At 43.7% G+C, this 26,064-nt stretch overlaps 1 protein-coding gene across 1 annotated transcript; it reads left to right on the forward strand.

Moving 5' to 3' along the window:
* Positions 1 to 1,658: 1,658 nt before the first annotated feature.
* LOC114667170 (epithelial membrane protein 3-like) lies at positions 1,659 to 25,760 on the forward strand. The gene is made up of 5 exons (XM_028822361.2): positions 1,659 to 2,150; positions 8,109 to 8,233; positions 16,580 to 16,682; positions 21,370 to 21,510; positions 25,193 to 25,760. Exons 2-5 carry the CDS (start codon positions 8,156 to 8,158, stop codon positions 25,354 to 25,356), a joined length of 486 nt encoding a protein of 161 aa, XP_028678194.1. The 5' UTR covers positions 1,659 to 2,150; positions 8,109 to 8,155; the 3' UTR covers positions 25,357 to 25,760.
* The last annotated feature ends 304 nt before the right edge of the window (positions 25,761 to 26,064 follow it).

Raw genomic sequence — 26,064 nt, forward strand, 5'->3', positions numbered from 1 at the left:
ATTGATGTGCCGTCCTGGAGAAGTTGGACTACCTGTACAACCAACCTCTGTAGGGTCCAGGTATGGCCTCATGCTACCAGTAGTGACACTGACCGTAGCCAAATGCAAAACGAGTGAAAAAACAGATGAGGAGGGAAACATGTCAGTGGCCTCCACCTGTTAAACCATTCATTCCTGTTTTGGAGGTTGTCTCATTGTTGCCCCTCCAGTGCACAAAAGCAGCTGAAATATATATATATATATATATATGGAAGAGAAGGTCTGTGATACGGTTTGCATATTTGCAGCTGGAGATCCACGAAGGGAGAAAAAACGAATCACATATCATAAAATAGTTTTTATTCCTGAGCTTTCAATTCTTGCTCAGCGGTATACATAGGACAAACGTCAAAAAGAATCTCAACACGTATACAGGAACATCGCAACGCCGTCAGAAGAAAGGACGTACTATCTTTGATATATGCACATACTAAATCGACAGGACACACATTCAACTGGGACAACGTAAAAGTAAAATTTAAGGCCAGTACTAAAAGTGCCAGAGAGTTGGCCGAGTCTTGGCTATCAGATGAAAACGCCATCAACAGACACTTGGACATAAATCCAGCATATGCCAACTTAAGAAGGACATGTACACAATAATTAAACTATACAACCCCCCCCCCCCCCCCTTTGATCATACTGACTTAGTCACCATCCACCTAACTGAATGTGTTGCTATATATTGCCTTTGATTCTTGTAAGTCTAAGCATTATCCTCTGATGAAGACCCCTGATAGGGGTTGAAAGCTCAGGAATAAAAACTATTTTATGATACGTGATTCGTTTTTTCTCCCTTCGTGGATCTCCAGCTGCAAATATATTATATATATATATATATATATATATATATATATATATATATAAATATATATATATATATATATACACATCTATATGCCCATCTTCTGTTATCCTTACGTTATTAGTAATTGTATTATTTGGTTTATTGTGGCAAGTGTGGCTGAGCTATTTGTTGAAGAATAATCTATCACCACATCTGAACTACTAACTGAGAAAGTCAAAGTTATTTATTGTGGACTTTCACCAATATATGAGCTTCTTTCCTACATTGTTTAGATCTCCTTATAGTCCTGCCATTCCATCACCTGGGAGGTGACACAGAGATCCCTCACACTCACCAGCAATGGAGTGGAGTCCTGCAATCTAAGAAGGGCTGAGTTTGTCCCCCTTCTCCCAACACCAACAAAACTATCAAAAGACCCCCCCCCCCCCCTAAAATTAAACCCCTGTTGCAGAATATAAAAGACAACTGAGACCGTTTGCCTTGCCTTTGAACCTCAACTTGTGGAGCTACCTGAACTCTCCAGTGCTACTTGTTTTGTTTTGGGCCCTGGGGAGCAAATCGCCACCCAGAAGCCACTGATTAAGATGTTAATAGCTCTCCTCCCTGTCTGTGACTCTATCATCATCTTTGTTCTGCCCTCCCTTTCTCTGGAGATGACTGGAGGTCAGAAGGCCAATCAATAAAATACAAACAGGAAATTCCTGTTTTTTTCTTTTTTTCTTTCATTTTTGGGTGGAGGTCCATCTTGTTAATCCCCAAACTGCCACCCTTTCATCTGTCAATTCAGACTCTGAGGTACAATGCTTAACATACTGTATGTAATGGACGGAGTCTCCTGCACCACATGAACTAGTAGTGGAAAAAGCATGTTGCATGGATGGATGGAAGCACATAGAAAAGTTGTCGATTTTGGAGATTTGGAGCCCATGAGGCCAAGGAAGGCTGCTGCTTAAGTATTCTCCACAGCGGAAATGGGAGGCTGAGTTGGAGCTCTGCCCTCTAAAACACATTCCAGACGATGCATAAAGTTCCCCATGTGCGTCCCCCTTGGAAGAAATATTCTGAGGAAAAAAAAAAAATGAGATGCACTTAAAAAGCTGGACAAAGCCCCCCCACTCCCTCCTCCTGGTGACAGAATCAGAGACAAAGAGCCTTTGATCGAGAGGTGCAAAACACTTCACAGCCTAAGGGCTGGCATCCCTTGAACCGAGCAAGTGTTAAGTTTGCGTCTTGTGCCCCCTGAACCGCCCACGCAATCCGCTCTCCAAGTTTCAGACGCCTGTTCGCACGCCTGTCTGCAACGGTAAGTGGCACAACAGCTCCGGGAGCCAGCCTTCACCAGCTGTCCTTCCTGGCACCGGAGCCTCCTTCTCTCTGTCGCTCATAACAGCTTCTCCTTGCTGAGTTTGGTGTCTCTAGAGTCGGCGCCTTTCTTTTCTTTCTTTCTTTCTTTCTCTCTCTTTCTTTCTCGTTTTCTTTCTTTCTTGGTCAGTATGTCGTCGTCTTTCTTCAGACCACATATGTTTTCAATTATTCTTATTTGGGTGTGCTGCTTTCGAGTCTTAGTCAGCCTTCCTGCTCTCATTTCTGCCATGTGTCTCATGTACGGGTGTCCGGGAATCTGAGCGAGTGTGTGTGGGAGCATTTGGCATCTCTGTGTGTGTGTGTGTGTGATTGTGGAAGAAGGTGATCTCGTGTGTGTGAGATTACGCGATGCCTGTTTGTCTTACGGGTATGTGGGCGCACTCTTAAAAATACTGGTTCTGTAACAGCACTTTACTGGTTTGTGCAGTTCCTCAACAAGCCATTGCTTGACAAAGCAACATTTAATTCTAGGAAGGGTGCTTTGCATATGAAGTTGATTCTTTGGGCTTTGAAAGGGTCCTGAATATGTGGACAAAACAGAAGTCTTTAATGTCTAGTAGGTGACCTAGCAGGATATTAACAGCTGAAGAAAACCTGAACTGAGCCCGTGTGATTTGTATGCAGCAAAAAGTCCTGTAAAAATCAGCAACCCTGTGGTATTTCACAAATCTGTTATCATCTTTCCACAGCCATTTTTGTAATCCTGTTAAGAGATTTATCTAAATAAAGGGGCTTTCTGAAATCTTCATGTGGATGGTACTTTTGTGAACCAAAAATGGTTACCCTATGGCAGTGACGTGCGGTGAGGTTCATGGCTGGTGACTCCTTCAGAGTCAGATTTACAAACATATGAACCCAAAAGAGCAGCTTATTTACTATTCAACTGGCAGTCTCCATGCACATTGACTACTGGTTATGTTTCATATCTCATCAGCATTCTTTACACACACATAGACAGGTAATGTGCATATTGGGCTATGAAAGAACACTAAATTTATAGCGGCGAGAGAGACAGAGAGTGCAGAGAGAGAGCATATTTGCTCCTCACCCTCCATGTGTTCTAAATTTGCCGTTGCAATTCCACAGTTCATACTCATTCAATACAAATGAAAGTATAGAGTGGTGAACAAAAAAAATGAATCTTAACCTTTTGTAGAACAGCAGCAACAAGCACCTGTTGGGCTCACATGCGCCACCTTCAGGGTGTCATAGTACTGTCTGCCGCACTCTCCTTGTGCCTTTTCACTGCAGTTTTATGTCCGATCAGCAAGACTAAATATGTTACACACATTCATTAAAGATATTAGCCAGACTGTGTATAATAAACGTGTCTGCAAACCTTATATTGGTGACATACAGAGAGACAGCAACAGGCAGGTGCCAACTGCAAGTATCAACCCCGTGTGTAAGGGAGAGCGCAGTCCGAGGTGAGGTGAGGCTCATCACTGCTGCACCTCACGTTTCTCCCCTGTATTTGAACAGAGAATTCGCCAATTCAGTGATTTTGACTGTAAAAATGATCAAAATTATTGGAATCATACAGAAAACAAATTTATAGCACAGACCAGTGGACACATTTATTTTATGTTATCATTATTAGTTTTTTTTTTACTTTTCAGGAGCCTCACCTGCCTCCCCTGACTGCACGTCCCTGCCCTATGGAGAACCACTATGGCACCTTTATTTTCTGGAGTGTATATGTGTGCAGGAGTGTGTGGGCATTGATGTGTTGGTCTAAGTAGACAATTGTGGGCCTGATTGTAGGTCCGTGTATGTACTTAGGTACGTTCAGTCATGTGTACATGAAATGTTTTTTCTTTTTCAACATACGTGGACATATCTAGATTTGATCTTCATTTAAACAATATCTTTAGATTAAGGTGATATAATATAACAAACATCAGGCCACATTTATATGTTGTAATGCATTGCATAATTTAAATAAACATTCGGTAATATAAATTCTGTAAGTGGAAAACGTAAGCCCACCATGTCCATGTGTCGCTTCCTCAAATACCTCAAATTAGAATGAGATGTAAAAGTTCAGAACATCATGCGGGAGGATCTCATCTGAACCTGACCGCTTACAGTATTTATGCCTCACACGTGTAGTTTGGGGCGGCATAGTGGCGCAGTGGTAGTGCTGCTGCCTTGCAGTAAAGAGACCTGGGTTTGCTTCCAGGGTCCTCCCTGCGTGGAGTTTGCATGTTCTCCCTGTGGGTTTCCTCCGGGTGCTCCAGTTTCCTCCCACAGTCCAAAGACATGCAGGTTAGGTGCATTGGCGATCCTAAATTATCCCTAGTGTGTGCTTGGTTTGTGTGTGTGTGTGTGTGTGCGCGTGTGTGTGCCCTGTGGTGGGCTGGCGCCCTTCCCAGGGTTTGTTCCTGCCTTGCACCCTGTGTTGGCTGGGATTGGCTCCAGCAGACCCTCGTGACCCTGTGTTAGGATATAGCGGACTGGAAGATGACTGACTGACTGACTGACTGACTGACATGTAGTTTAGTTTGCTCTTTGTTGTTGAGGTGGGTGCTATCACCATGTCGAGTTCAAAAGAGCTCTTTGAGACCTTCAGAAAGCTTAGAGATGCCTATGCATCTGGAAGGAGATTTAAAAAGATCTCAAAACAATTTCAAATCAACCATCCCACTGTGTAGAAGAACATCTACAAGTGGAGAAGATTTCAAACAAATGTCTGTGTGACTAGACCAGGCCGCCCTAGAAAGTTCAGACTAAGAGCAGAACACCAGATGCTGAAAGTTCACGAGTCTACCATTAGAAAGAGGCTGCACAAATGTACCATGAAGACACATTTGGCAAAACTCAAAGACAGCATTTGATCAGAAGAACCTGGTACCAACTGTAAAATACTGTGGTGAACATGATCGGGTTTGGGGCACTTTTTCTGCATCAGGATCTGGGCAGCTCACCATCACAGAATCCACTATGACTTCTAAATGTACCAGAGGGTGCCCAAGGATAATGTGAGACCAACTGTCAGAAGATTCAATCACAAATGAAAGTGGACCTTGCAACATGACAATGAGCCTAAACATGCCAGGAAATCCATCCAGTTAAATTAGCTGAAAAGAAAGAAATGGAAGGTTCTGGAATGACCAGGTCAAAGCCCACATCTGAATTTCATTGAGATGCTGTGGGAGGTTTTGAAATGGGCTGTCCATGCAAAACATCCCTCAGACATTGAGGGACATGGGTTCAAACTCCTATGGGAACCTAGCCCCAAACTCAGAAGGATGGCTTTCCGGCCTGCACAGGTTCAAAATGAGAACTACGGCTTTTAAACTCCAATTATTTTTTTCAAACGTACCCAAAAACACCCATCAGAAGAGAAGGTAACCAGACACCTCTAGTATATAGGACACAAACTAAACAGAATTCCTTTATATTTCAAGGATTTATTATATAATCAAAAATCAGAATAAACAGTCAATGTAGGGGAAAAAAGAAATGTTAAAATAACTAAATAGTGTTTACCTAAAAAGACAATCTAAATCAAAATAGAACAGAGCAAAAATAATTAGAAACCAGAAAATCCAAAGTATACTCATAAATATGATCTACATTCACAAACATCAAAGGCACTGCTGTGATTCACAGCACAAAATGGGTGAACAGGCCTTAAAATAAACTAAAATCTGAGCAGGACTTCAGTGGCCTAGTTTAGGGACAGGCCTCACCCTAGTCAGCTTGCTCCCAAACTTGAATAGCGGGACTCAAAATCGGCATGAGCCCAAAACAGGTGTCAGGCATTTAAAGTTAAAAATACACAAACATTACCCAAAAGCTGGGGCCAGGTAACTGAAAACCTCTGGCTTCAAAGGACATATTTAAGAAACAAAAGAAGAACAAAAATGACAAAGCAACAGAATGTCAAGGCAAAAATGAAACAAAAAAAGATTTGCCAAAAAAATTCAACCCAAATTTAAGAATTGCAATCTATAATCTGGTAATCAGAAACAAAAGACAAAACAAATTGTACTTACATACGTTGCTCCTCACACTACAACACTCAGTGGTGCTCTGAGGCACCTTCTCCTCCACCTGAATATAAAGACTGAGGGCGGAGCCACATCAGTGATGTTATGGCGGCCCCGCCTCTTGGGCATCCACCTGCAAAACACAGGGAGTATAATCAGGAGAAACAATTACATGATACAGAATTACTAAATAATATTTAAATAAAACAACAGAACCAAAAATAAAGAAGTAATAATCAATCATCCATCCATTTTCCAACCCGCTATATCCTAACTACAGGGTCATGGGGGGTCTGCTGATAATATAATATAGATAAGATAACATAATATAATATAATGACACAATGACATAGTGGTTAGCATTGCTGCCTCATGGACTCAGCATCCTGGTTCTTATTGTTATATTATCCATCCATCCATTATCCAACCCACTGAATAATAACACAGGGTCACAGGGGTCTGCTGGAGCCAATCCCAGCCAACACAGGGCACAAGGCAGAAATCAAACCCTGGGCAGAGTGCCAGCCCACCGCAGGGCACGCACACACCCACCCACGCACACACACACACACACACACACACACCAAGCACACACTAGGGACAATTTAGGATTGCCAATGCACCTAACCTGCATGTCTTTGGAAATTGGAAGGAATCAAGAAAGCAATAATAACAAGAAAACAAACATAGAAATGACAATATGGTTTTCTGGACTCCAACTTGATCTCTGCATGTTATACCTTGTGGTACCATCTTGGAGGTGGTGGTAGAACACGTTATTCAAGGGTCCCTTAGATGGAGTGAGAGTTGTGTCCACATTATGATGTTGACTTCAGTCCACGTAGATCTCCTCTCCTCCCAGATAGGACATTAGGTCTCTTAGGTGTGAGGGATACAATGGTTACAGCTCTGCCATTTGTGGATGAGGTCACCAGCACACACTTATGGATGAGGGTGGCACAGGGCAAATAAAAATTGGCCTCTCCAGATCTGAGGTGTGGGAAGTCAGAGGGTCTGCTCATTGCAATGTATGTGGAAGTGTAAAGACCCTTGGGGTCTTGTTCAAGAGAGGGCATATATCGGTCAGTCCATGCCTTCATCCTAACTTATTGCACAGAAGCTTTGCACTGTGACTGAAAAGACTGAAAGGAGATGGTCACGGGTACAAGTAACTGTATTTGCTGTATTGACAATCTGGGAAGATCTCAGAGAACAAGTAGACCGAGAGGATCCAGTTGAGGTTGTTTGGGTATCTTGAGAAGAAGACAATGGACCAATCCTATAGTTCAGTGTTTGGAGACTCATGACACCCTGAGGGAGATTATGCCTCTCAAATTGCCCGTTGGGACCTGGGAATTTACCAGGAGAAGATGAGGACTCATGTATGGGTAAAGGAAATATGGTAAGCACGACTGCCAGAAGGTCAAGTGGATGGAAAATAAGAATTAAAAAGCGAATGAGCACTAGAGGAGTGCCAGATGTGTTACTGTCCCCTACTGGTGCCACTTGGCTCACAACTCTGAATTGTGGGCCCAATGTAATAATAAATCTCGGTCTTACAGTAAAGCATCAGTTCTAAAACTCTTAAAAGTTGAATTCCCAAAGCTTTGCAATCTTTTTTCTGGCTCTTTCCTAAAATATTGGGAAAAGGTTAAAGACATCAACCCAGGTAATGAATGAGTGTTGAGGATGTCTAAAAATGTGGACTGAATGGATGGGAGCCAGGCACAGCCCTTTCACTACCAGCATGCCAGTAGGCCCTTCAGGGTTGGCCTTCAAGAAGAGGGCACAGATCGTGATGAAAGGCACTATATACAGTAAGGTGATAGGTTGATCTCATAGGTGACTGATTATCCAGATTGCATTTAGTATCCCCTTAATCACAAATCTTTCTCTTTCAGGTCTGATTGCTCCATCACGCTAGCTGCTGGGACCTGGTCAGTCGACAATGACACTGCTCCTGATTGCTGTTTCAGCACTTCACCTTCTGGTCCTCATCCTGCTGTTCATTGCCACTTTGGACAAGGTAAGCAGTAAACATGGGACACCGAGCCACTGTCGGTCACGTTCTCAATGTAGCACCCCACCAAGTGGCCAAGGCATTGGACTGTAAACCACTAGGCTCTTGGGGCAACACTTGTGTCCACCAAACTGCATAAAGCACAGCAAGTCGCCTGAGGTTAGGGCACAGGACCACAAATCACATGGCTGCCAGTTCAATACTTGAGTGCAACTTGCTGTGTAAAGCTGAACAAGTCACTGAGTCTGATATCCGCCCACAAGTTAAAGCAGACGACTGTCAGACACAAGGCAAGTGAAGGCCAGAAATGGAAAGGCAGCCAGTCTTCCAATTGTACAGAATATATACAGTACATCCGGAAAGTATTCACAGCGCATCACTTTTTCCACATTTTGTTATGTTACAGTCTTATTCCAAAATGGATTCAATTCATTTTTTTCCTCAGAATTCTACACACAACACCCCATAATGACGTGAAAAAAGTTTACTTGAGGTTTTTGCAAATTTATTAAAAATAAAAAAACTGAGAAATCCCATGTACATAAGTATTCACAGCCTTTGCTCAATACTTTGTCGATGCACCTTTGGCAGCAATTCCAGCCTCAAGTCTTTTTGAATATGATGCCACAAGCTTGGCACACCTATCCTTGGCCAGTTTGGCCCATTCCTCTTTGCAGCACCTCTCAAGCTCCATCAGGTTGGATGGGAAGCGTCGGTGCACAGCCATTTTAAGATCTCTCCAGAGATGTTCAATCGGATTCAAGTCTGCGCTCTGGCTGGGCCACTCAAGGACATTCACAGAGTTGTCCTGAAGCCACTCCTTTGATATCTTGGCTGTGTGCTTAGGGTCGTTGTCCTGCTGAAAGATGAACCGTCGCCCCAGTCTGAGGTCAAGAGCACTCTGGAGCAGGTTTTCATCCAGGATGTCTCTGTATATTGCTGCAGTCATCTTTCCCTTTATCCTGACTAGTCTCCCAGTCCCTGCCGCTGAAAAACATCCCCACAGCATGATGCTGCCACCACTATGCTTCACTGTAGGGATGGTATTGGCCTGGTTTCCTCCATACGTGACGCCTGGCATTCACACCAAAGAGTTCAATCTTTGTCTCATCAGACCAGAGAATTATCTTTCTCATGGTCTGAGAGTCCTTCAGGTGCCTTTTGGCAAACTCCCTTACTAAGGAGTGGCTTCCGTCTGGCCACTCTACCATACAGGCCTGATTGGTGGATTGCTGCAGAGATGGTTGTCCTTCTGGAAGGTTCTCCTCTCTCCACAGAGGACCTCTGGAGCTCTGATAGAGTGACCATCGGGTTCTTGGTCACCTCCCTGACTAAGGCTCTTCTCCCCCGAACGCTCAATTTAGATGGCCGGCCAGCTCTAGGAAGAGTCCTGGTGGTTTTGAACTTCTTCCACTTACGGATGATGGAGGCCACTGTGCTCATTGGGACCTTCAAAGCAGCAGAAATTTTTCTGTAACCTTCCCCAGATTTGTGCCTCGAGACAATCCTGTCTCGGAGGTCTACAGACAATTCCTTTGACTTCATGCTTGGTTTGTGCTCTGACATGAACTGCCAACTGTGGGACCTTATATAGACAGGTGTGTGCCTTTCCAAATCGGGTCCAGTCAACTGAGTTTACCACAGGTGGACTCCAATGAAGCTGCAGAAACATCTCAAGGATGATCAGGGGAAACAGGATGCACCTGAGCTCAATTTTGAGCTTCATGGCAAAGTCTGTGAATACTTATGTACATGTGCTTTCTCAATGTTTTTATTTTTAATAAATTTGCAAAAACCTCAAGTAAACTTTTTTCACGTTGTCATTATGGGGTGTTGTGTGTAGAATTCTGAGGAAAAAAATGAATTGAATCCATTTTGGAATAAGGCTGTAACATAACAAAAGGTGGAAAAAGTGATGTGCTGTGAATACTTTCCGGATGCACTGTAAGTGCATGGCAATGCAGCTCCACACTTATCCTGTGTAGAAAGGCGCTATATAAGAAAAACGCTCTGTTTGTTAATCTGTCTGTCCTCTAATTGTAAAATAGTGCATGTAGGCAATTGTGTTCTAACTACACTTATAGAAGGCACCTTGGATAGTGTTCACTATGAAAAGGCACTATATACTGTAATATAAAGGATGTATGTGTTTGTTAATCTATGTGTTCTCCAACTGGGAAAATGTACAGTAAATATTAAGAATTATTTTAACTCTGTACATGGAAAGCATCTTAGGCTGGCGCTGACTATGGAAAGTGGCTATATAAAATGAAAAATGTCAACATGTGTTTGTTAATCTGCCTCTCCCCCAATTGTAAAATAGCATACAGTGAATTCAGACAGTATTCAGACCCCCTCGCACTTTATTGTGTTGTAGATTTAGTTTTAAACTCGCTCTGCTATCTGTTTAAGAAGGGGTGAGAATTTAAATAATCAACGTAGACCTTGGCATTAATGTTTGCAGTGCACCAAGCAATGCACATGTCTCTGTTCTATGCCATTTTGTATGGGAGTCGTAACAGCAGGGCTAATGTTTGTGATGCGCCATCTGTTGGAATGACAGAAACATAACAACCAGATGGACACACAGACACTTATCCCTAGATTAAGGTGGATGGATAAATTTGCCATTTTTGCCCATCAATCTACACCCAATAATCCATAACGATGTTTTCAGAAAGGTTTATCAAAAGATGAAATCTCTCATATATTACATCATGTGGACCACCAAGGTAGGCACTGGCGCCACAACCCGACACAGACAGACGCAGGAGGCACAAGTGCAAGCACACGTTTTTTATTTTTCTTTCTCCTTGTGGGAAACATCTTCCCGATCTCCCATAAACACAACAAAGTCCAAAAAGCACAGCACAACACAACTATTCTTCTTTCTCTTTTCCTCCTCCACTCCTCCAGGCAAGCTTCGTCTCCCTCCTCCTGTCTCTGGCTACTCAAACGGAGTGAGGCGGCTTCTTTTATAGTGGACCCAGAAGTGCTCCAGGTGCTTGTTAATGCATTTCCAGCAGCACTTCCGGGTGTGGTTGAAGAGCTGCACTCCAGGGCTCAGCAGTAGCTGCAGCACCCCCTGATGGTGCCCACAGATCCCAACAGGGATGTATCCAACTCCAGTTCCCACAGAGCCCTGCGGGACTCTGAGGCACTGCTGCAACCCATGGGTGCTGCCACCTTGCGCTCAGGGAGAGGTACTACTCTGGATATGCCTCCTCCCCTGGTCCTTCAAGCGTGGTGGCATGTATGCCACAATCAGTATTCAGACCCTTTGCTGTGGCACTCCAAGTGGTGCTCAGGTGCTTCTAATTTGCTGTAATTCTCCTTGAGATGTTTCTAGAACTTCAGTGGCATTCACCTGTGGCAAATTAAATTGATTGGACAGTTTAGAAAGGCACATGTATAGCTAGCTGCGTGTAGAAGGTCCCACAATTCATATCACATGACAAGACAAACACCAATCCAGGAAGTCTAAGAAACTCTCCATAGACCTCCATGATCAAATTGTGGTGAAGCAAAGATCAGCACAAAGAGATAAATCCATTTCTAAAGCTCTCAGTATTCCCAGGAGTACAGCAGTCTTGTTAATTATAAAATGGAAGATATTTGGAATTGTCAAGATTCTTCCTGGCTGTTCAGCCAAACTGAGTAACAGGACAAGAAGAGCCATGGTCAGAGGGGTGACCAAAAACACAATGGTCGCAATAGCAGAGCTTCAGAAGTCCTTTGCTGAAATAGGCAAACAGGTCGGTAGGAGGACCATGTCAGCGGCACTCCATCAATCAGGAGTTTATGGTAGAGGGGCCAGATGGGAGTCACTCTGGAGTTAAAGGCGCATGATAACTCACTTGGACTCTGAGAGTCGAGGAAAAGATTCTCTGATCTGATGAGACAAAAAGTGAACTGTCTGGGGAGAGCTGCAAGCACCATGTCTGGTGAAGTCCAGGCACTGCTCCTCACCTGCCTAATGCCACCCCTTTGGTGAAGTGTGGTGGTGGCAGCATTCATCCTTTAATATTATTTTTCTGCATCTATGTCTCTTATCCCACACCAGTTTGATGATGATGATTTTATTATTATTTTTTATTATTATCACCATTGCTGCTATTGTTGCAGTTGTTGGTTTATAATCTACAGTATGTTGTAGCCTACACCCTGCTGTTTATAAAGAGTCAGCCCCATGCTGTAGACTTCTGTTAAATTGCCAGCTGTCCCCGAATGCCCTGCAGTCACTGGGCTTCACTCTCCTTAGGTTCTACCGCCCCCTGGTGGCATTTCATTTTGTTCCTTGACCCTCTGTTGTCTGAAATTCCATTCTTTAAATTACAACTACAAATTGCAGGGGCTGCTATTACACTGGGTGAGCCTAAACGTGCCTGCAGGAAAAATAAGCAGAGATTCTCTGAGTGTGCCTGTGAGATGGAGCTCTGTGTGGAAAGGCGCTATACAAAAGAAAGGTTCTTAACCCTCCCTGTGCTCTAATTATATGTCAATGCAAATTTCTTTCGGGATAATAATAGCCTGCTTGAGGTAATGGAGTGAGTTATGCAATTTTATTGTACCTTAACACCTGAATGATGCTTACTACAGAAAGGTGTTATATAAAAATAAAGATTCTCATTTGTAAAATAGCATATGTAACAGTTGTTGCTTGACTGAACATACAAAGCACCTAATATAGAAAGAGGTCAGGAGCAGGCGCTGATACAGTGCATTGCCGCACCCACCACACGACAAACCACCTCAGAATCCCAGATTAGGACCCGAGTGCAGCCATGCAACAGGTGACAGCTCAGCATCACACCAGTTTAGGTGGAATTGAACCAGTGTGAGGTTTTTTTATGGTGGCTGGAGTGCCACTTCTGCCACCAACCCCCAGGTTTTTCCCTGCAGGTTGAAGGGCCTACATAGAGGTATGGACGCAGATAAACGTCATACCCAGTACAGGTAAGGGCCTTGCTCACGGGCCCAACAGAGCAGAGTCTCTTTTGGCATTTACAGGATTTGAACTGGCAACCTTCAGATTGCCAGTGCAGATCCCTAGCCTCAGAGCTGCCACTCCACCTGCTGATATGTGTTATATTATATTATATTATATTATATTATATTATATTATATTATATTATATTATATATTATATAAAAGATGTTCACTTGTGTGTTAATCCGCCTGATCTCCAATTGTAAAAAATAACACACATCTTGCATCACCCCAGTCCCAAAGGTATCACGTCCTAGTGAGCTGAATGACTTCCGGCCTGTTGCTCTGACTTCACATGTGATGAAGACCATGGAGAGGCTGCTGCTTCACCACCTTAGGCCACAGGTTCAACACGCCCTTGACCCTCTGCAGTTTCCATATCAGGAGAAGGTGGGAGCGGAGGATGCCATCATCTATATGCTACACCGATCCCTCTCCCACTTAGACAGAGGCAGTGGTGCTGTAAGAATTATGTTTCTAGACTTCTCTAGTGCCTTCAACACAATCCAACCTCTGCTCCTTAGGGACAAGCTGACAGAGATGGGATTAGATTCATACCTAGTGGCATGGATCGTGGACTATCTTAAAGACAGACCTCAGTATGTGCGTCTTGGGAACTGCACGTCTGACATTGTGGTCAGCAACACAGGAGCGCCGCAGGGGACTGTACTTTCTCCGGTCCTGTTCAGCCTATATACATCGGACTTCCAATACAACTCTGAGTCCTGCCACGTGCAAAAGTTCGCTGATGACACTGCTATCGTGGGCTGCATCAGGAGTGGGCAGGAGGAGGAGTATAGGAACCTAATCAATGACTTTGTTAAATGGTGCGACTCAAACCACCTACAACTGAACACCAGCAAAACCAAGGAGCTGGTGGTGGATTTTAGGAGGACCAGGCCCCTCATGGACCCCGTGATCATCAGAGGTGACTGTGTGCAGATGGTGCAGACCTATAAATATCTGGGAGTGCAGCTGGATGATAAATTAGACTGGACTGCCAATACTGATGCTCTGTGCAAGAAAGGACAGAGCCGACTATACTTCCTTAGAAGGCTGGTGTCCTTCAACATCTGCAATAAGATGCTGCAGATGTTCTATCAGACAGTTGTGGCGAGCGCCCTCTTCTACGCGGTGGTGTGCTGGGGAGGCAGCATTAAGAAGAAGGACGCCTCACGCCTGGACAAACTGGTGAGGAAGGCAGGCTCTATTGTTGGCATGGAGCTGGACAGTTTAACATCTGTGGCAGAGCGATGGGCACTCAGCAGGCTCCTATCAATTATGGAGAATCCACTGCATCCACTAAATAGTATCATCTCCAGACAGAAGAGCAGCTTCAGCGACAGACTGCTGTCACTGTCCTGCTCCACTGACAGATTGAGGAGATCGTTCCTCCACCACACTATGCGACTCTTCAGTTCCACCCGGGGGGGTAAACGTTAACATTTAACATTATACAAAGTTATTGTCTGTTTTTTACCTGCATTATTATCAATCTTTAATTTAATATTATTTATTGTATCAGTATGCTGCTGCTGGAGAATGTGAATTTCCCATTAGGATTAATAAAGTATCTATCTATCTATCTATCTATCTATCTATCTATCTATCTATCTATCTACACAGAGTTGCCAGTTTATTAGGTACACCCCCATTGTCATACAACAAACACGTCATACGTCACGTGATGGCGGTTTGTGATATAAATCAGGCAGCCCCACATTTAAGTGTTACTTCATGTTCACGTGAGCACTGGAATAGGAAAAACGAGTCACCTTACTGGCCTTGAACTGGGCATGATCGTTGGCACTACGTGTGTCAGTGCCAGAATATCCCAAATAAGATCATCAGGATCTTTTCACTCTGTGCTGCTATTTTATGTGTTTATCATGAATGGTGCGAAAGCAAAAAAACTGACAGTCACGGGCAAACCTGTGAACAAAAACAGAGAGGGCAAAAGGGAATGGTGAGAATCGTACAATCAGACAAAGGGACTGCAAGCAGGCAAATTGCATCCAAATCCATCAGTGGTGTGCAGAATGTCACCTCACGACACCCCATGTATCAGACTTTATCTCAAATGGGCTACCAGAATTGAAGATCATATCAGATGGTTAACGACCAGCAAGAATGTGAAACTCCAGCTTTCTCTGGCATCATGCTGATGGAAAGATCAGAAATCGTCACAAGCCACACAAGTCTATGAAGCCATCCTGTTGGCTGATGGCAGCATTGATGGCACCTGATATCCACTTAAGAACATCTGAATGGCGAGGAGCCATCATCATTGTTCAAGTTAATCCCTTTATGGCTACAGCTTACCCACACTCAGACGGAGGCTGCCAGCACGATATGCACTTATTATCAGCAAGGGGATGGAGTTTCTGTCGATTCATCGGCCTGCACAGTCCCTGGATCTCAACTCTATTGAGCATCTTTGTGAGGGCAGCCATTAAATTTGCAGTCACTGCACGACTCGGTCACTTCTGTATGGTGTGACAGTCCTGAACAAGACATCCAGCATCTTGAATTCATGTTGTTCTGAAATCAAAAGGAGGCACAATACACTACTAGACAGGTGTACCTAATAAACTGGTGATACAGTCTATAGCGCCTATTGGCTACTGTGCTCTGACCATGTGCTTAAAAAGTAACTTGGAACGGTGCTGACTATGGAAAGGCGCTATACTGTATAAAATTCAGCTTGCTTTCTTAAGCGTATTGACCTGCATGTGCTCAGTTATAAAACAGTCCTGAAACTGAACTTAGGTTTGTGTTCACTGTAGAAAGGCACTATATAAAGTAAACCTCACCTGATTATCCTGGTGCCTTGTCCAGGATTTGTTCCTGACTTCCACCCTATGCAGGGCCAGAGCACTTAATTAGAAGAAAAATCAGAGGGAAATGCTGAGAAATCAGGAAGAGACGGTAGAGGAGGTGGCAGTGGTCAGTCAGAAAATCCAACGATGGACTGACTGATTGAGACTTTGAAATCTGCTTTAACGGTTTCATTTTTTGTCTGCCTTTCTCATGTACAGTACTGGGCCAGTAGATTGTGGTCTCCTGGCCTGATCAAACTTCCTTGAGCTTGCTGGATATCCCATTCCAAAATCCTAAACCTTGGACATTAATATGGAGTTGCTCCCTTTTACAGCCTCCACAGGATTTTGCAGTGTGTGTCTGTGGGAATTTGTTCCCATTCAGCCAAATCTGCATTTGTGAGGTCAGGTACTGATGTTAGACAAGAAACCGGGCTTACAATCCACCCTATGCAGGCTCTAGTCCCCCTAACCCCATAACCCTGGTCTACATTAAGTGGGTTTTATAACCACTTGACATGACACCTGACTCTTTGTTTTGCAGAAGTGGTTTGTTTCCTCCAGTGACGAGGTGATAGACATATGGCTGAACTGCTACAACACAAACAACACGGACACCTGGATATGCAAGAACGCTTCTGAAAATGGTACGGCTTTTAAATGTCATTCTGTTTTTTAAAATGTAACCCTGTTTTACATCTTGGGGAGTCTGAACTGGCATGAGCCCTGCACACTGTCACCCCTGCCTGTCAATGGCTGCCCTTCATGAAGGAGATCTCCTAGAGTGTTAAATTCGGGGACATTTCATATTGCTGTCCAAGCATTTGTGCACACAGTGAACACTTTGGGCAAAAGCTCCCTAATCTCCCTTCAGTAAAGTAAAGTGCATCAATGAAAGCTCAGAATGACTGAATGTGCTTAAACTGAACTGATACTGGACACTAGTAAGAGATTTTTGGGGGTTCCATGAACAGCTGGGCTGGTGGGGGAAGGCAGTCACACCAAGACCCTGGGAGGAGAGGGCCACTCTGACCTCAACTCTGTGCTCATTTTCATGGCCTCCAGAAGCTTGATGTCAGCTGCTGCCCCCTGCTGGCTGCTCAACTGCTATTTATAATTCAGCATCTTAACACTGAAGTACACACACACACGCACACACACACACACACACACACAATCTATTAAACCTGCACACACATCAACCCAGTGTTTTAGTAACCAATTCACAAGCATATCGTGACCACTAGAGGGCACATGGCCAAGTAAAATGATAACATATGAACAGGCAGCCCTCTAATTCATGTATTCATTCACTTTGAGAGCCAGCCTCTTCCTGGTGTCTGTCTTGACAACAACCGTCTTCATGCAACAATGGAGACTGCATGGCTCTGTCCTTGTCTTTATGGACCTGTTAATGATGACACCCTTGAATTCAGTCATCTTTTAGCCATATAGTGTACATACTGTATGCATTGCATGCTAGTTATATGTATGTGTTTTGTAGTGGTATTGCGTTATTGTCAATTGTTCTGAGAAGACATGCAAGAAAGAATTTCACTGTACTCTAAACTTGAGCTGCCACCACCATGCTTCACTGTAGGGATGGTATTGGCCTGGTGATGAGCGATGCCTGGCTTCCTCCAAACGTGACGCCTGGCATTCACACCAAAGAGTTCAATCTTTGTCTCATCAGACCAGAGAATTTTCTTTCTCATGGTCTGAGAGTCCTTCAGGTGCCTTTTGGCAAACCCCAGGCGGACTGCCATGTGCCTTTTACTAAGGAGTGGCTTCCGTCTGGCCACTCTACCATACAGGCCTGATTGGTGGATTGCTGCAGAGATGGTTGTCCTTCTGGAAGGTTCTCCTCTCTCCACAGAGGACCTCTGGAGCTCTGACAGAGTGACCATCGGTTCTTGGTCACCTCCCTGACTAAAGCCCTTCTCCCCTGATCACTCAGTTTAGATGGCCGGCCAGCTCTAGGAAGAGTCCTGGTGGTTTCGAACTTCTTCCACTTACGGATGATGGAGGCCACTGTGCTCATTGGGACCTTCAAAGCAGCAGAAATTGTTCTGTAACCTTCCCTTAACTGTCAACTGTGGGACCTTATATAGACAGGTGTGTGCCTTTCTAAATCATGTCCAGTCAACTGAATTTACCACAGGTGGACTCCAATGAAGCCGCAGAAACATCTCAAGGATGATCAGGGGAAACAGGATGCACCTGAGCTCAATTTTGAGCTTCATGGCAAAGGCTGTGAATACTTATGTACATGTGATTTCTCAGTTTTTTTATTTTTAATAAATTTGCAAAAACCTCAAGTAAACTTTTTTCATGTTGTCATTATGGGGTGTTTGTTGTGTGTAGAATTCTGAGGGAAAAAAATTAATTTAATCAATTTTGGAATAAGGCTGTAACATAAGAAAATGTGGAAAAAGTGATGCGCTGTGAATACTTTCTGGATGCACTGTATAGATAGGGGAAACCCCTCCTCACTATTTCTGCGACTTACAATACACGTAGGAAGCCCAAATTTCCTACGCTCATCCTTTACACTGTGCTTACAAATGTTAAGTATGTTTCATTTCACACTGTGCCCTATAATGAACTTTCGAAAATAATGTCTTCTTTTTGGCGGTTGTCACCATTATGCTGTAAGGAACTTTTGGAACCGACCTCTCCTTTTGGCGGTTTTGTTCCTTATTTCTGTTAACAGACAATTTATTTCATGGCAGTGATACACAAGGGCCACCCCTGGTCCCCTTCCATTTTCTACACAGCCGCTGTCTGCGTACCTATACGTGGTTGGCTCCCTGCCTACATACATTAACAACATCCTGCGCTCATGTGCCTCCTCACTTGCTTCCTTACTTTCCTCAGCTGTTCGTCGTACTCACTGCTCCCTTCTTCTTTACTCCACCACTTCAACCACTACTGTTGGCCTTGCCTCATGTCTTCCTGCTGGTGACTCCTGCCTTTTCATTTAGTTTCTTCACACTCTTAATCCTCCGGGCAGGCCTCCGCAGACTCTACTTTTGAAGGTCGGCACACCAATTATATTACTACGAAACTTACAACCACCAAAACTTTGTAACGGCACCAGGCTTCAGATCAAATCTCTGCATAAGAACCTCATTGAGGCCACTGTCTTCACTGGAACTGGCTCAGGGGAGACTGGATTTATTCCTCACATCCAATGTTTCCTTTTCTTTTTCATAACTTCTTTAATAATAATAATAATTCTTTGCATTTATATAGCGCTTTTCTCACTACTCAAAGCGCTCAGCAATTGCAGGTTAAGGGCCTCGCTCAAGGGCCCAACAGAGTAGAGTCCCTGTTGGCATTTACGGGATTCGAACCGCCAACCTTCCGATTGCCAGTGCAGATCCCTAGCCTCAGAGCCACCACTCCGCCTTTAACACACTACTTCTCCGCTGCTAAGCACAGGTATTTTGATATAATATATATATATATATATATATATTTTAACTAAGACATTACCATAATGTATACATAGCAATTAAAGTAATAAAACAAATTGAAAACTTGACAACATTCAGTGACAATAAAAATATGATTATCTTTAAATAGGAATCTTCACCCACAACTCCTATTTCCCTTATGCTCATGTATGCAAATAATTCAATCTAAAAAAAACTCCCAACTGCTTTAGCGCGCCCAGAGCGAATCTCACAAATGGTGGTGAGCAACGGAGGGCGATATTTGCCAAGTTTTAACACACGTTTTAATGTATATCCATTTGGGAGACGATCACAGTTTGGGTTAAATCAGCTTTTAGCAATTTGCTCGAGAGCTACAGTCCCGTTGCCGTTTTGATCGTTAAATTTTATTTCGCCAGGTCTGTCTTTTCTATGCTCCAGTCTGAGTATTGTTATTACTGGCATCATCATCATTGTTGTGGTTGTTCGTGTTATTGTTGGACTGCGTAGGTTGTCAGATGTTAAGACTAGTATGCAAGTCTCCCAGTGCTGTTTCTGGGCAACAGACTGTGCTATGCAGGCAGAGCAGGCTCTGCCGAGGCACACAACATAAACCTTTCTTTATATTCGGGTCCGTGCCGGATACATTTTTCTAGACAAAATAAGGATAGGAAACTCTACATGGGGCTACAGTAATGCATCCTGGCCAGTAGAGGGTACCCTAGACCGACTATGCCAGAAATGGCCCTGCATAGAGCCGTGGCAAAAGGGGGCAGATTTAAAATAGCGCAACTCAGATTTGTGAGTATGTAAAGCAAGAAATGCGGCAATGGAGTGCTTAATGGGGGAACTGGTCCATTAATTATTCACTTGTGAGTGAGAGATCAGAGCAGCCAGTCCCTCATTAGCAACTCCGTGGGTCGTTTAGAACGGCGACTACACTCAGGGTATAAAAGTCTGAGCTCAGGAAGCAGGGGATGGTTGAAAACGAAGAAGGTTTGGAAATGAGTTGAATTGGTAGATTATTCCAGTGAATGAGTGGTCCAGACAGGACCACACTGTTCTGCTGAAAATCTCTGGTCGGGGAGTAAGGAGAGATATTCGGAAAGAGGATGATGCCAGCCTGCATAAAGAGCAGGGGTGATCAAGGGCTCTGGGGATCCCTCTGTGGATATCAGTGGAGATGGAAGGGAGAGAAAGCTGGGATTTAGGGATGTTTGGTAGGTTACTGGCTGAGGTGGCAAGGAGGGAGGTGAGAAGACCAGTTTCAGTGGCATCTTGAACCTGCTGACCAAACATGGAGAGAGCAAGTGAGACAAGAGGGGGGCACTGGTGCAAGAAACTAGGGGATGGCTGATTCTGAATTGAACTCTTGGTTTTAAACATTTATTGGGTAGGATTGTATTCCCCACTGCACTGTCGGCTCCGAGGCTATGGATCTGTACTGGCAGTTGGAAGGTTGCCGGTTCAAATCCCGTAAATGCCAAAAGGGACTCTGCTCTGTTGGGCCCTTAAGCAAGGCCCTTAACCTGCAATTGCTGAGCACTTTGAGTAGTGAGAAAAGCGCTATATAAATGCAAAGAATTATTATAATTATTAAGATCTTTTATACCACTGAACAATCACACTGTTACTTTTAGCTGTTTAACAAATATGCACCATTTGTACTTTGCACTAAAAACTTGTTGTCTCCTCACATTCCCTAGTCCATCTCGATTCATAAACTGTAAGATGCACCAGGAGTGGTTAGTGCCCATTGGCTGTGGGCACAGGGCATCACAGGCCACTGTACGTATGCTATGCTTAGGTTTCTAGTTATGTGGTGGACATGGTGTGCTTAGGATCTGAAGCCCCGATGTTCTCCCTGTTCTCCTTTCCTTTCTTTTATGTTTTCCAGAGTGGCTCCATGCTGTCCAGGCCCTCATGATGCTGTCCGTCTTCTTTGCCAGTGCAGCCTTCCTTGTTTTCCTCTGTCAGCTCTACGCAATGCAGCGGGGAGGCCTCTTCTACACCACAGGGATCTTCCAGCTTTTCTCAGGTCAGTTTTGAAGGAGCGCTTTTCAAAGCTGCATATCATACCTCACATAGGAAAAGGCAAACAGTCAATGGAGGTGCACTCTGGGGTCTTATTTACAAAACTTGGCATGGATACGAAGGTGAAAATACACTAAGCGGCCACTTTATTAGGTACACCTTGCTAAAACCGTGTTGGACCCCCTTTTGCCATCAGAACTGCCGTAATTCTTCATGGCTTAGGTTCAGCAAAGTGCTGGAAACATTCCTCAGGGATTTTGGTCCATACTGACATGACAGCATCACGCAGTTGCTGCAGATTTGTGGGCTGCACATCCATAATACAGATCTCCCGTTCCACCAGATCCCAAAGGCGTTCTATTCGATTGAGATGTGCTGACTGTGGAGGCCATTTAAGTACAGGGAGCTCATTCTCATGTTCAACAAACCAGTCTAAGATGATCTGAGCTTTGGGACATGGCTTGTTATCCTGTTGGAAGGAGCCATCAGAAGACTGTAATCATAAAGGGATGGACATGGTCAGCAACAATACGTAGGTAGGCTGTGGCATTTAAATAAGGGTCAGTTGGTACTAAGGCGCCCAAACTGTGCCAAGAAACTATCCCCCACACCATTACACCACCACCAGCCTGAACCACTGACACAAGGCAGATTGGATCCACGATTTTGCATTGTTGATGCCAAATTCTGACCCTACCATCTGAATGCCGCAGCAGAAATCGAGACTCATCAGACCAGGCCACATTTTTCCAATCCTCTATTGTCCAATGTTGGTGAGCCTGAGTGAATTGTAGCCTCAGTTTCCTAAGTGTCACCCGGTGTGGTCTCCTGCTGCTGTAGCCCCCCATCTGCTTCAAACATTGACGTGTTGTGCATTCAGAGATACTCTTCTGCATACATCAGCTATAACGAGTGCTTAGTTGAGTTACTGTTGGCTTTCTATCAGAAACAGTCTGGCCATTCTTCTCTGACATCAACAAGGTATTTTCGTCCAGAGAACTGCCGCTCACTGGGTATTTTCTCTTTTTTGGACCATTCTTTGTAAACCATAGAAAGGGTCATGCATGAAAATCCCAGTAGATCAGAATTTCTGAAACTCAGCCCAGCCCGTCTGGAACCAACAACCATGCCACGTTCAAAGTCACTTCAGTCCCCTTTCTTCCCTATTGTGATGCTCAGTTTGAACATCAGCAGCTCGTCTTGGCAATGTCTACAGGCCGAAATGCACACAGTTGCTGCCATGTGATTAGCTGATTAGATATTTGTGTTAACATGTAGTTGTAGTAATCAAATTCTCTAACTGAAAATTTGATTTTTCCCAATTTCAAATAATATAAAACATCGGTTTCCCACTGACTTATCAGAGGAGAGTTAGGATTTTTCCAATTTAACAAAATAAGTCTGCGTGCCAAAAGTGTAGTGAATGCAATCACCGTTTGCTTGTCCTTCTCCACTTCAAGTCCGTCTGGAAGAACACCGAACACAGCTGTTAATGGGTTAGGAGGGATTGTGATACCAAGGCTCTCTGAAAGGCACTTAAAAATTTTGGTCCAAAATGATGTTAATTTGGTGCAGGCCCAAAACATGTGACCCAGTGAGGCAGGAGCTTGGTTGCATCGTTCATAGGTTAGATATTGTCCTGGAAACATTTTGGACAGTTTTAAGTGAGACAGGTGAGCTCGATATATAATTTTTAGTTGAATAATTCTATGCTTTGCGCATATGGAGCTCGAGTGAATTCTCTGCAATGCTACCTTCCACTCCTTTTCTGATATATTAATTAAGAGATCTTTTTCCCATTGTCCTCTTGGATCTTTGAAAGGAAGGGACTCTAATAAAATTTTATATAATGCAGAAATGGTGTCTAATTCCTTGAAATTGAGCAGTATTTTTTCCAGCATGGTGGAGGGTACGAGATGAGGAAAATCGGGCAGTTTCTGTTTAACAAAGTTTCTAATTTGAAGATAATGAAAGAAACGTGTAGCTGTATTAAAGCTATATTTCAAAAAATAAATGAAAGAAGTAAATTCAGTGACTCAGAAAACCTAAACTTTGCCAAAAAGACTTTAGGATCCCACCCAAAGATGATCAAACAACCACAGTTCATAACCCAGAACTTCTGTGGCCTGATGTAACATGGAGTTTACTACTCACTGGGTACAGATGTGGTAGGGAGATCTGACAAGTCCTCCTGAAATATCTCTGTTAGCAGCACCCGATCTTCCATTTGTGTTACGTTTGAGTTTAACTATTAAGGGTAATGGGTAGCTGTTCAAAAGGCTTAAATTGAATGGACAGACAACTCAATATGCCAAGATCTGATAGACAAATAAATGCCTTGTTAAAAATAATACATCTCAGATTGAAAGACAGATAAGCAACAAGTCTTAGAGAAATGGGCCAGGATCCTAAAAGGTCAATTGTGTTGACTGCCAAATATGGCTTCACACATGTCTGCCTTGAGAACAGTTTGAAGGCTCTGGTAGTGGTAATTCCTTGCCAATCCACAGGGTGGTGCTGTATACTAACACCTCTACACCTCAATCTACAGGCCTTGTGGTGTCTGTCCACCAGGACCGGCCTCATCCTGCCGACTATACCACTGTAATAAAATCACAAACAATCATAAAAAGTTGGGGCATCCGCTAGCAAACCCCGTATAACTGAAAATAAAATGCAAAGTATAAATGTGTTAAGAACTAAAAGAAATGTCTTCAAGAAGTGAGTGCTCTAACATGGCATGACACTTCCGGTTAAGTACAGGCCAGACAGGAAGACGCGGGTCCAGATGTCTGAACACGGTAAGAAACGTCAGATGTGGTAAGGTTGTCAATCACATGATCTGTAGAGTTGAGGAAGAGAGCAGGCATTAGTATACAGTGCCACCCTATGGATTGGTAAGGTATTACCACCACCAGAGCCTTTATGCTGTCCCCTAACTGCATATGTGTGACAATGGGGAGAGTGGAGAGTACCCACAGATGTAAATCTTGAAAGGATAGACTCCAAAAGCTAAAGAGTACATATAGACTAAAATCCTAAGGAGTGGACAGTATCGATAGGAGAAATTCTAAGAATTCTAGAATTTTCTCTCTTCTTATACGTTCTCTCATGATAACCTTGTTAAACGTTCAACAAAAAAAAAACAAAATGCCTTTCAGAACGCGAGTCTTCTTTATCATTGGTGTCGGCATAAATCAGTTTGGTGGACACAGCACAGCTACAGCATGTTTTGATTGTTTTTCTTTCAACTCATTTTTACCAAAAACACCAATAATAATAATAGCAGACCCAAAAACATAAACACTGACCTCTTCTGGTCACCCAAGCCTGGAGTTCCGAGTGTCAGATTCTCTGAGCAGGACTGCTGTTAAGTCCAAGAACACGATGTCCACACATTTGAAAGAGCTAAGTGTCATCATATTCAGCTGGAACAGAGATGACTTCTGCTTGGAGAGGTTCCAGTCAGCCTAAGAAAAGAATTCAGGAGAGTTACTAGGTGGATGGACAGGCCTGGTTTGGACATTTTAATAATTAAAATCAACATCAGCAGTTGATTATTTAAGAACTAACAGGGGGACACAACCCGGTTCCTTAATGATACCTCTTTTCTTTTCTTATTATTTCATTGTGGCCTGTAGAACCTTCCTAAACACCTGACCATGCTATTCTCTCCCCCCCATCAGGTCTGACAGTCTTCTCAGCAGCTCTCATCTACTCCATCCATTCACCGGAGATTGTGAATTCCACTAGGGGGCGCTACGGCTACTGTTTTTACATTGCCTGGATGTGCTGCCCACTCCTGCTGGTCAGTGGCTCTATGTACATCCACCTGAGGAAGAAGAAGTGAGCTGTTGTGTGTGTTTGGTGGCATGGGTGACCTGGTTCTTGATCGAGGAGGACATCCTCCTGTCAGTTCTGAACAATAGGAATCAACAGAAACAAAACTGGCACCACCAGGAGGGTCCAATGCCACTAAGCGCAAGTGGGTCAGCACTGGACCTTGGCCATCTGTGAAAGAACAGGAGTTGAAAAAGGTTGTACCATGGAAATCCAGTCGATGGCACCACCCCTCCTTAACGTCAGGGCATTGTACACAACTCAGTCATCAGCTTTGCCATCTCATTTAAACCATTTTCTGGTACTTTCTCTGCCATTTATGCTGACTTGTTACTTTATATGCCTCTTGTGAGGTATTGCATTATTCAGAATGTCCTTTGCTAGCAGTTAAATAATAAAAATGATTAAAGTAAAGCAAGCCTCACCATTTCTGAGGGTCTGATATGGAGTAAGATTATTGCCATACGTCTTGGTCTGAGCAACAGTGAAATATGCGCTGTAAGTCTTGTCCTCCACAGGCAAGTCCCTTCTGTTTCCCTTCCAAGCCCCTCACTATTTCTCTTTGCGTTTTTGGCACCATTCACACATTCCTTTGTCTGTCTTTCAATTTCCTTCTGATTTGTCTCTCAAAACACCTGGAATGACACAAGACAGAAAAAATGTAAAGTGACATGGACTGATATCAACAAAACAGAGGAATAAAAAAAATAGGCCAACT

Source organism: Erpetoichthys calabaricus, chromosome 16 (assembly GCF_900747795.2).
Source record: "Erpetoichthys calabaricus chromosome 16, fErpCal1.3, whole genome shotgun sequence".
Classification (NCBI taxonomy): Eukaryota; Metazoa; Chordata; class Cladistia; order Polypteriformes; family Polypteridae; genus Erpetoichthys; species Erpetoichthys calabaricus.